At 44.9% G+C, this 11,598-nt stretch overlaps 1 protein-coding gene across 4 annotated transcripts in view; it reads right to left on the bottom strand.

Annotated features, from left to right (window-relative positions):
• Positions 1-1,357: 1,357 nt before the first annotated feature.
• Positions 1,358-11,598, bottom strand: part of fgd (faciogenital dysplasia) — a 72,922-nt gene continuing 62,681 nt past the window's right edge. For 3 of the 4 annotated variants that reach the window (XM_029124095.2, XM_029124091.2, XM_029124092.2), the window contains exons 14-19: positions 11,283-11,387; positions 10,608-10,661; positions 8,175-8,270; positions 7,551-7,679; positions 5,967-6,107; positions 1,358-4,355 (exon numbers count right to left, since the gene is read on the bottom strand). In XM_029124095.2, the coding sequence (XP_028979928.2) occupies positions 4,116-4,355; positions 5,967-6,107; positions 7,551-7,679; positions 8,175-8,270; positions 10,608-10,661; positions 11,283-11,387 (765 nt within the window). In that variant the 3' untranslated portion in view covers positions 1,358-4,115. The remainder of the gene's footprint in view (positions 4,356-5,966; positions 6,108-7,550; positions 7,680-8,174; positions 8,271-10,607; positions 10,662-11,282; positions 11,388-11,598) is intronic. The other variant, XM_029124093.2, reaches the window with a different exon arrangement.

Raw genomic sequence — 11,598 nt, 5'->3', positions numbered from 1 at the left:
TTGACTGTCCCACCCCCATGGGAGGGCAACTGGGCACCCTAATGGTGGAAACTACTCCATCATACCGAAGAAATTATATTGCCGGAAGGCTGCCTAAAAGAGATGGTACTCGGAAATGTGGGTGCTCTACAACAACAAAAACAGCTTTATTTATCTAGGTTCTCCCCAGGGCCTATGGTTTTCTGACAAGTTGCTGCTGATGAAAGCACAAGGTTGGGTACCAGGAGGTCAGGTGAGCATCAGTGACCCTCTAACAAAAAACATGAAGAATAAATACCATGTCCTCAAGCCTGGTCTAAAATTATGTAAAATGTAGTCAACAGCCAAATTAATCTTTTTCCATCCGGAGCCTATTATAGGGGATCTTGTTATAGACATCTATGTGGATTGTGCAGTTAAAATAGAAATGGGTTCTTTCAGCTTCCTGACAAAAGTCTTAATAATTAAATTACTGGATGAAATAATTGGAATAAATAAGATGAGTAATGCAATGGATTGTATTTGGAAAGTTAAATAACTAAGCAAATATAACCTTGCTTTAAGTTTTACATGGGCTACGGGGGGCCAGAATGGTTTCTGATCAATTAATAGTTTTAGAGGACTCCTGGAAAAATGACTAGACATGGGGAGGATGAACATCCTGTCAAAACTGCTGCAATCTTGTATTTAGAAAAAAAAAATATTACATTTTAAAGGCAGACTAATATGGGGGTTTCCTATGCAGAGACAGTGAAAGCAACATGATTGATTAGTAAAACCCACAGGGCTGAGGTTGCCTCATGCAGGCCTATTTAAAAATTACCTATATCTAATCATTAAAATGTTATGGGAGGATTGTGTTTATTTAATGATCATGTATTGATAGTTTAGATAGACTTGTTATAAAACTTGCTAAATAAATATCTGACAAGAGACAGCAACATTATAAATGTTTATAATCTATTATTATCATAAATTATAATTTCCTTTCATCCATCAGTTAGCCATGACATTTGCTATGTTTGAAAGTGAGTGGTTTTGATGACATGTGGCACATATCAGCACATTTTTCAGGACCCGTTTTGGCTCGTCGGTGCCACTCCTACAACCACTGGCCTGAATGCAACTTTAACATAGGCCTACTAATCTACTAATGGTATGTAACATAACTTTCTGTGAAGAACAGTATTGCCTTGGCCAGAATCTTATTTCCATCTGCTCACTGGATCATAGCACAACTACACATTTCCATCATAGTCATGCCACGAGATGAAAGTATCAGCTGCAAACTTCAAATACTTTCAGATGTAAAAACGTTGATGGTGCAAAAACAAGACAAATGGAAGCTTGCACATAACAAGCACGGGTGCGCAAAAAATATCAAGGCAGCAGATTTATTTAAAAACAAAATAAGTCTTACCTGAAACACAAACACACATACACATTTGTAATCCATCTGTGTCCTATCCAAAGATAAGTTCAAATCTCTACTGGCATTTTAAATCTGATGGATGTTATTACTTTACACTCACGATAATCACTTTATACCCAGATACATTAAAAATCACACATCAACTAGAAATATTCTGTATTACACAAAAAGCATGAGATCCAACATCTACACCTGATTAAAACCTGCCCTCAAACAAGCAGTTGAAAAGGAACTTGTTTACAGAATACATGATGTCTATTCTAGAGGAAAAAGAGCAAGTGAAAGTGAATTAAAGAAGTGAGACAGAGTGCAAGCAAATGTGAACCAAGAGAGTGAAAGAAGGTCATGCCATAGTGAACCAAGAGAGCGTGCGAAAGAGTGAGTGAGAGTGAACTGGGAGACAGAAATAAGAGCTTTTTTAATCCAAACTGACAGGAAGCTAGAATCAGAATGTTGAACACTATGACAATGAGTGAGCCATACGTCTTTTTATTGATGATATGCTTAACTGCTTCTCCACTGTGTACAATCCAGGGTTAAAACACGCAATACAGAGTCTGCTCACTTTACAGTATGAGAAGGAGAAGAGAGGAGAGTTCTGGGGGATTGGCTGGAGTATTTAGAGCATGGTACATCAATATCAGTGACTTTATACATGCACATTACGATCGACTGAAAAGTCCCCTGATTCTTTACAAGCTGGTGCCAGAAGGTTTAAGGGGTAGACTGGGGCAAGGCATGACATGCAGTCTTACAGTACTTGTGTCATTACTAAGGTTTCTGGCACATGACCAGAGGGGGTGAAGTAGTAACCGAGAGTGGTAGCAAATGGCACTGGGGGCAGGGTTCATTGGGGGCAGGGGTTCATTGAGAGGGGATGGGGGAAGGTATAGTGGCGTACATGGAGACAGGGCCTCCCCCTCTGCCCTCAAATGACGTTTTACATAGTCACATCCCAGTGTGCTAGCAGATGGAATTACATAGTCACATCCGAGTGTGCTAGCAGATGGAATTACATAGTCACATCCCAGTGTGCTAGCAGATGGAATTACATAGTCACATCCCAGTGTGCTAGCAGATGGAATTACATAGTCACATCCCAGTGTGCTAGCAGATGGAATTACATAGTCACATCCCAGTGTGCTAGCAGATGGAATTACATAATTACATCCCAGTGTGCTAGCAGATGGAATTACATAGTCACATCCCAGTGTGCTAGCAGATGGAATTACATAGACACATCCCAGTGTGCTAGCAGATGGAATTACATAGTCACATCCCAGTGTGCTAGCAGATGGAATTACATAGTCACATCCCAGAGAGCTAGCAGATGGAATTGCCCAAGCAAGGGAGAGGGATGATCGGGGACTTTGCTAGCATTGAAGCAAATTCTAAGAAACACAGATGTGATGATTTAATTTCACACTTTGCAGTATATATATACATATAAATATATATTCCATTATTGAGTCTGTGAAGGCATGGACATTAAAGGCACCAATTATTTTAATGTAGTCAAGTGGGTGGGCCTTTCAAACTCATCCTTCTTAAAGTCTGATACAGCTCCAACCAGGTTATCAAGAAGGGTCAGCCAATCAAGTGTAAAGTCTCACCCAGCTGACATCCGGGAGGATAAAGTTAAAAGTTCCACCCATTGATATGAATGAATGCCTTTATTGGTGATGTCAATGCTAAAAACAGCCTTTTTCATCACTAAAGGCCTGTAACCTACTCAATGGCAGCCACTGATCTATGGTCAGTGTTAAATCGGTTCCCCACACAGTGAAGGGAATGCTGATCTTAGATCTCTGGTAAGTAATGTCTCAATATTTTTCAAAGACTTCCTCTCCTCAGCTAATGGACAAACTCGATCTACTAGTGGAACATTGAATCCACAGTGAATTAACTATGCAGTCAAATAAGTGGTTTACAAAGGATAGAGGGATGAGAAAGGAAGCCATTTTGAAACACTGTTACACAGCCCGTTGGGGGAAAAGCGTGTGATGAGTTAGGGGGGACTGACAGTAGGAGCATCAGGTGGCCAGCCACAAGCGTTCGTTCACGTCTCTTAAGTTAAAATTGAGCCTTTTAAGCTACAGAAACACTATAGTATTCACACTGTACAACCACATAATCACCATGGATCAGATGTCAGCCTCTGTCCATGGGGTTCAATACACTAACATTCAATACTGGAATAAAACACAGAGGCGACAAACACACAGACTGACAGGGGTTAATGCTTCACAACACAGTCGCACAATTTACGAGAAACTTCATATTTTTCATAAAATCATACAGGACCCATCTTATAAACGCCTTTGGCCGTAATACAAAACAGTGTCAAAGGGAGAGTCTTCTGTTCTTCTTGAACTGCTGAGAATGCTGACAGAAAGTAAAAGGCAACCACACCTGTGACAATGGTGGAGTTGGTGACAAAGGTATATGTGTATCTACGTATTGTTTGTGTGTGGATGTGAGAGAGCGACAGCGAGAGTGAGGAAGAGGTCCAGTCTGTGTGAAACTGTGCGTGTGTGTATATGGTGGAGGCTAGAGTGAATCTTCTCTCCCTTCACAGAAAATATAGGAAAACCAAAGAAAAAGTGCCAAGGTAAAGTGAATTCAAGTTATGTGTGCTCTGGTCCCCGGGAGAGGGGGCGTGGGTTGGGAAGGAGGAGGGTCCTGTGGCGTCAGCGGTGCCGCCCTATTGGCTCTTCCTGTTCTCCGTCAGGCTGACGGGCGTGTCTGTGTCCACGCGGCTGGCTCTAGAGAGAAGCTCCAGCCACTTGGCCTGGACCTCTGGGTCCTGGGCACTGAACATAAAGGCCTGCTGGGAGTTACTCAGCCGGAACGTGTGTTTGAACTCTGACTTCTCAGTCGCCGTGGGCGCTGTCGCGCTAACGTTAAACCCAGGGATGGATATAGCCCGTGCTCCACGAGACTCCTGTAAAGACACAAACAGGCCAATGGGATTCAGTACAAAGCGTAACAGTCCAGTTCTCCAGTCTGGTAAAGTGGGGGGAGGCTAGGTTGCATGTCATAAGGCACATGCATAAGCTCTCCCCCCTCGTTACTGTTTTCCTATTCTAATCACAAAAAAGCTCATCTAACTGTCATTAATCCTAATCTCCTTCCGCGGGCCAGCCTTCTGTCTCCCTGGGATTTTGGTCTCTGAAATAGAATGGGCAGAGGCTACAGCAGCTGGTTTTCATCACCAGAGATGCACATTGTACCTAACACAGAAGTGAAGAACCCTCACAAGGCTTCCCATAACTAACACAGTGTCACCTGGTCATTTGTTTGGCATCCCTTTAATGGTTCAAATAGCAGCTGGCGAGTCACCTCGTACCTTCCGGAAAGGCCCCAGAGGTTCTGGCCATACAGTATAATAACACTGTGGTAATGACACTGTGGTAATGACACTGTGGTAATGATATTGTGGACAGACAGCTGATCAACAGCCTCACCGGAGTTCAGATTGAGGACGGACAAATCCATCTGCTGACCCAAATCTTCAGACAGACTTTACAGTACTTTGAAGGCAGCCTGACACCCTGGCAACATTTTGACAGGAAGACACCGATAAACAGACAAGCAGACAAATGCTGGAGGGAAACAGACAGACAGACAGGAACACAGACAGATAGATGTAGAGGGACAGTGGTGGGAAAACAGACAGACAGGTACACAGAAAGACAGGTGTAGAGGGACAGTGGTGGGAAAACAGACAGACAGGTACACAGACAGGTGTAGAGGGACACTGGTGGGAAACAGACAGACAGGTACACAGACAGACAAGTGTAGAGGGACAGTGGTGGGAAAAAGAAAGACAGGTACACAGACAGACAGATGTAGAGGGACACTGGTTGGAAAACACACAGACAGGTACACAGACAGACAGATGTAGAGGGACACTGGTTGGAAAACACACAGACAGGTACACAGACAGACAGATGTAGAGGGACACTGGTTGGAAAACACACAGACAGGTACACAGACAGACAGATGTAGAGGGACACAGGTTGGAAAACACACAGACAGGTACACAGACAGACAGATGTAGAGGGACACTGGTTGGAAAACACACAGACAGGTACACAGACAGACAGATGTAGAGGGACACAGGTTGGAAAACACACAGACAGGTACACAGACAGACAGATGTAGAGGGACACTGGTTGGAAAACACACAGACAGGTACACAGACAGACAGATGTAGAGGGACACTGGTTGGAAAACACACAGACAGGTACACAGACAGACAGATGTAGAGGGACACTGGTTGGAAAACACACAGACAGGTACACAGACAGACAGATGTAGAGGGACACAGGTTGGAAAACACACAGACAGGTACACAGACAGACAGATGTAGAGGGACACTGGTTGGAAAACACACAGACAGGTACACAGACAGACAGATGTAGAGGGACACAGGTTGGAAAACACACAGACAGGTACACAGACAGACAGATGTAGAGGGACACTGGTTGGAAAACACACAGACAGGGGTGTCAGGGAAAGACCCTCAGGTGTGTTTGACGTTAACCCGTACCTGTCCGCTGGTCTGCAGGTAGAGCACCAGTGGTTCAGTCTTGGTGATGGCCACCCAGGCTTTGATCCAGCTCTTGCCCTTCTCCTGCACCTGTAGCTGGCCACACAGCAGGCAGTTCTCCCCTGTCAGAGACAGCTGCTTCTGGAGAGCCAGAAAAACACAGGAGGCAGAGATCAGGGAACAGTCTCACTATGTACCCACTGCAATGGATACTCCAAATCTGCTATTATTTTCATGGTTTAACACAACCATAGTATCTCTTTCACACACGCAAACCAGCGCTTAGAATAGGAATTTAGGTGTGGCTCAGTTGGGCTGTAGACATGGCTGCAGTAAGTGCCAGGGTTGTGGGTTCAAGTTCCAAGTACAAGAAAGTTTGAACATGTATTCAATCATCAAAAAATGCCTGGATAAGAATTTAAAACGACTAAATAATTTCACCTACCCATTAATTCAAAGTGATCCTCTGACTAAGTGTCCTGGCTAAAGCCTTGATGTTTGGGTGGCATTAGAGGATTAAGATCTCGGACCGTCAAGTCACGCATAACAATCCTAGTGTCCAGCATGGGAAACACTGTCAATGACTTGGTGCTGTAGTACCCCCTATTGGCAAATAAAGTTACTGCGGACCACTTTGCATTACGGCACAGCTACCGTGACATGGTATAGTTACTGGGTGTGACGGAATAAACCCCAAGATAGACGGACGGTCTCAAATGAAGCAGATTAGATCAACCCTCTGTATCATCCACATAAGGCGTAACAGAGACACACGAAACACTCAGCAGTCTACTCATTTAACTAAGCCTCTTATCTCAGAGCCAGTCACGGTGCTTGTCACTCAACAGAGGTGACTTAATACAGCTGTCTGTGTAAAAGAGGAATGGCGAGAGAGAGAGACAGCGAGAGAAACCTCCAGCAACTTAGAACGCCGGATGACCCTGGGGGACCACACACTGGACTATCTCCCTCACCAGTGTCTCAGCAGGTGGAAAGCACATAAAGAGGCTGCATGCCAAGCAATATCTATGTGCATATTTCATATATTGTATCAACCGATACATTTCTATCAAGCAAAAATCCTTCTTCCAGCCTCTGTTGTATTCTTGTTCTGTACACCGGCAGTCCACTGAGCCCCGGTTCACTTCACATTGAATCCTAGTATTCACAGAGGGATGGATCCTATTGATCCCTGCTCACTGTTCTTGCTGTACTGTGTGTGTGTGTGTGTGTGTTTCCTAAAACTGTGAGGCTGGGCTGGGCTCTGTCATGTTTGGGTGATATTCTGTGGGATTCTTCAAAAGTAAGATTTTTCAAAAGCTGGCAGTAAGACAGAGTGGCTGCAAACCTTCATGCTTCACCCCCTTCATAGACCTGCTCAGCTGGGAGTCCTAAACACAACCAGAACATCTGAATATCTTCACCAGACCGTCTCCCTCTGCGCAACCTGTCACTGTTAGCTTCCCAAACAACCCACTGGCATTGCAAACAACTCACTCAAAGGTGAGCAACTGCAAGGTTCTTCTAACGGTTATTTGATGTTATATTCTATTTCAATAGCACAAGCTGAGAGATGGCCCTGACCTCAACCATGGCTCTCCTCTTGAGCTCTCCTGGGGTCCCTGCGGGCCCCTCAACACCCGTCTCGAAGCACGCAGGACACACTCGACACGTCTTGTTCTCCATCATCTTCGAGCATTTAGCACAGATGGACTGCAGAGGGAGAGAAAGGCACTTTTAGTGAATTTCAGTCATTCTGGACATCCCTGGTATAAATTACTGACTGACTCTCTCTGCCTCTCTCCCTTTCTGCCTCCCAGCCTCCATGTCGCCCTCCCACCCCCCTGGCTCCCCCCTTTCCTGGCCTCCTCCCTCTCTGGCTGCTTCTCTTCATGACTCTTACCATGGATCCCTCTCTCCAGGGCTTCCTCCCTCCCTTTCTGCCTCCCTCCCTTTCTGCCTCCCTGTCTCTCTCCCTGCCTCCCTCCCTCCCTGCTTCCCTCCCTTCAGGGCTCCCTGTCTCCCTCCCTCCCTGCTTCCCTCCCTTCAGGGCTCCCTGTCTCTCTCCCACCCTGCCTCCCTCCCTCCCTGCTTCCCTCCCTTCATGGCTCCCTGTCTCTCTCCCTCCCTGCCTCCCTCCCTCCCTGCCTCCCTCCCTTCAGGGCTCTCTGTCTCTCTCCCTCTCTGTCTCCCTCCCTCTGTGCTCACCGCTCCACAGGCTTTGCAGTGGTGTTTCCGCTTGGTGAAGTTGAAGCTCTCGCTGCAGCCTTTGCACGTCTCCTTTTCCTTCTTTCTGGAACTCTTCTGGACAACAGACAAACAGAGACGAACAATAGACTCAGACCTTACAACAAAAGACCAAGACCTTACAACAAAAGACCAAGACCTTACAACAATAGACCCAGACCTTACAACAATAGACTCAGACCTTACAACAAAAGACCAAGACCTTACAACAATAGACCCAGACCTTACAACAATAGACTCAGACCTTACAACAATAGACCCAGACCTTACAACAATAGACCCAGACCTTACAACAATAGACTCAGACCTTACAACAATAGACCCAGGCCTTACAACAATAGACCCAGACCTTACAACAATAGACTCAGACCTTACAACAATAGATCCAGGCCTTACAATAATAGACCCAGACCTTACAACAATAGACTCAGACCTTACAACAAAAGACCAAGACCTTACAACAATAGACCCAGACCTTACAATAATAGACCCAGACCTTACAACAATAGACTCAGACCTTACAACAAAAGACCAAGACCTTACAACAATAGACCCAGACCTTACAACAAGAGACTCAGACCTTACAACAATAGACTCAGACCTTACAATAATAGACCCAGACCTTACAATAATAGACCCAGACCTTACAATAATAGACCCAGACCTTTCAACAATAGACGCAGACCTTACAATAATAGACCCAGACCTTTCAACAATAGACCCAGACCGTACAATAATAGACCCAGACCTCACAACAACAGACACAGACCTTACAACAATAGACACAGACCTTACAACAATAGACCCAGACCTTACAATAACAGACCCAGACCTTTCAACAATAGACGCAGACCTTACAATAATAGACCCAGACCTTTCAACAATAGACCCAGACCGTACAATAATAGACCCAGACCTCACAACAATAGACCCAGACCTTACAACAATAGACACAGACCTTACAACAATAGACCCAGACCTTTCAACAATAGACCCAGACCTTACAACAATAGACCCAGACCTTACAATTATAGACCCAGACCTTTCAACAATAGACCCAGACCTTACAACAATAGACCCAGGCCTTACAATAATAGACCCAGACCTTACAACAATAGACCCAGACCTTACAACAATAGACTCAGACCTTACAACAATAGATCCAGGCCTTACAATAATAGACCCAGACCTTACAACAATAGACTCAGACCTTACAACAATAGACTCAGACCTTACAACAAAAGACCAAGACCTTACAACAATAGACCCAGACCTTACAACAATAGACTCAGACCTTACAACAATAGACTCAGACCTTACAACAATAGACTCAGACCTTACAACAAAAGACCAAGACCTTACAACAATAGACCCAGACCTTACAATAATAGACCCAGACCTTACAACAATAGACTCAGACCTTACAACAAAAGACCAAGAGCTTACAACAATAGACCCAGACCTTACAACAATAGACTCAGACCTTACAACAATAGACTCAGACCTTACAATAATAGACCCAGACCTTACAATAATAGACCCAGACCTTTCAACAATAGACGCAGACCTTACAATAATAGACCCAGACCTTTCAACAATAGACCCAGACCGTACAATAATAGACCCAGACCTCACAACAATAGACCCAGACCTTACAACAATAGACACAGACCTTACAACAATAGACCCAGACCTTTCAACAATAGACCCAGACCTTACAACAATAGACCCAGACCTTACAATTATAGACCCAGACCTTTCAACAATAGACCCAGACCTTACAACAATATACCCAGACCTTACAATTATAGACCCAGACCTTTCAACAATAGTCCCAGACCTTTCAACAATAGACCCAGACCTTATGCCCAATCGCAAGGTTTCCAATGCACCATTGTACCACCACTTTGCTCCTAAAACATGTAACAGAAAAATCTAAACCAAAGCTCCCTCAAGTTTCCCTCTCAGACGTGGAGGGTGGGGGATCGGCGGCGCCACCCCCAGCCCTTCAGTGCAGATGCATTGTGGGAAGGAGTGTTAAATTCCACCCCACATCATGTTTAATCTCTCCGCAGACAGCGCTCACAGCTACAGACAGTGATATTGTGATGCTGTCCCCCAGTGAGTAGATGACTTGCTATTATACCGCTCAGCAGGCCGCTGTATACATTAAAGATCCACTAGCATTGGAATACCGGTCATGCTCCCTCAACCAAAGACAGACATCAGAATAGGAGACAAAGGTTGTTGTCAACTCGGTCATTCACGACGCCACATTGGCCATTGCATGACTGTAATTACACAGGCCGATGCCATCGACTCTATCGGTATCCAAAGTCAGTAGCACAACAACGTCAGGTAATACATGAAACACAGTTTGACTACTGAACTTACCCTTTCGTGAAGCCTTTCACTGTCTGAGTCTATGGAAGAGTTACTCCAAGGACCCTGAGGAGGCAAGGACAGGAATATGTAGGACGGATCAGAGAGACATACGTAACCCTGGGAGACCTGCGTCTCGTCATATGGACAACCCCTAATTCCAAGTGTCAACATATCTCCCACATTGGCAGAGAACGGCTACAGCAACCTCTGAATATCTTCTAAAGCTGCACTGTGTGTTGGTCTCCACTAGATGGCAGCCCGGCCTCAGATAAATGATGACAGGCTTGCCATGTGTTCTTAGTCAGGCCTGCGTCTCGCTCCAAAGCCACACCAAAGTGGGTCAGTGGAGATCCATAAAGAGATTTGTGCCCAGTGTGCATCCCCCTAATACATCATGACAGAGTGCTCAGGAAACCAAGAGTTTATTACAGAGAAGTGTGTGTTAAGTATTCCTTTTTTTGTGTGTGTGAATCTTTCAGGGCCTACAGAGGCAGCTGGACACATGCAAGTATGTGTGTGTGTGTGTGTGTGTATGTCATGATAGTGCAAAATAAGGAAAGCTGCTTTGTTGGACAAATGTCTGACTGTGACAAACTCTTTGACCAAGCAATAGTCCTCTTATATTTATATAGTGCAAATTCAAACATGGCTAGTGGCTAGACAGACAGACAGAGACAGACAGACCGGTGATTCTGGCTGGTGGTCTTCCTCCCTGGAGAAGGAGCAGTTGAAGGCTTTGTTGAACGTTTCACTGTTCTGCTTGTGTCTCTCTATGGTGGCCAGGATCACCTGGGAGAGAGGGAGACCAAAGAAGAAGGAGAATTGGGATAAGAAGTTATTACCAGAACAACCCAGATTGACACAGTAATACAATTCCTCACTTTTTAATGAAAGAAGTAGAGAACAGAGAGAAAGAGAGAGAGAAAGGGGAGGGCAGAGAGAGAGGGAGAGCTACAGTGCACACTACAAACAACATGAGATGGAAACAGAGCTGCACTTT

The sequence above is a fragment of the Esox lucius genome, chromosome 12 (assembly GCF_011004845.1).
Source record: "Esox lucius isolate fEsoLuc1 chromosome 12, fEsoLuc1.pri, whole genome shotgun sequence".
Taxonomy (NCBI): domain Eukaryota; kingdom Metazoa; phylum Chordata; class Actinopteri; order Esociformes; family Esocidae; genus Esox; species Esox lucius.
The sequence above is the reverse complement of the archived record's forward strand: the minus strand, read 5'-3'. Positions and strand labels throughout refer to the sequence as shown.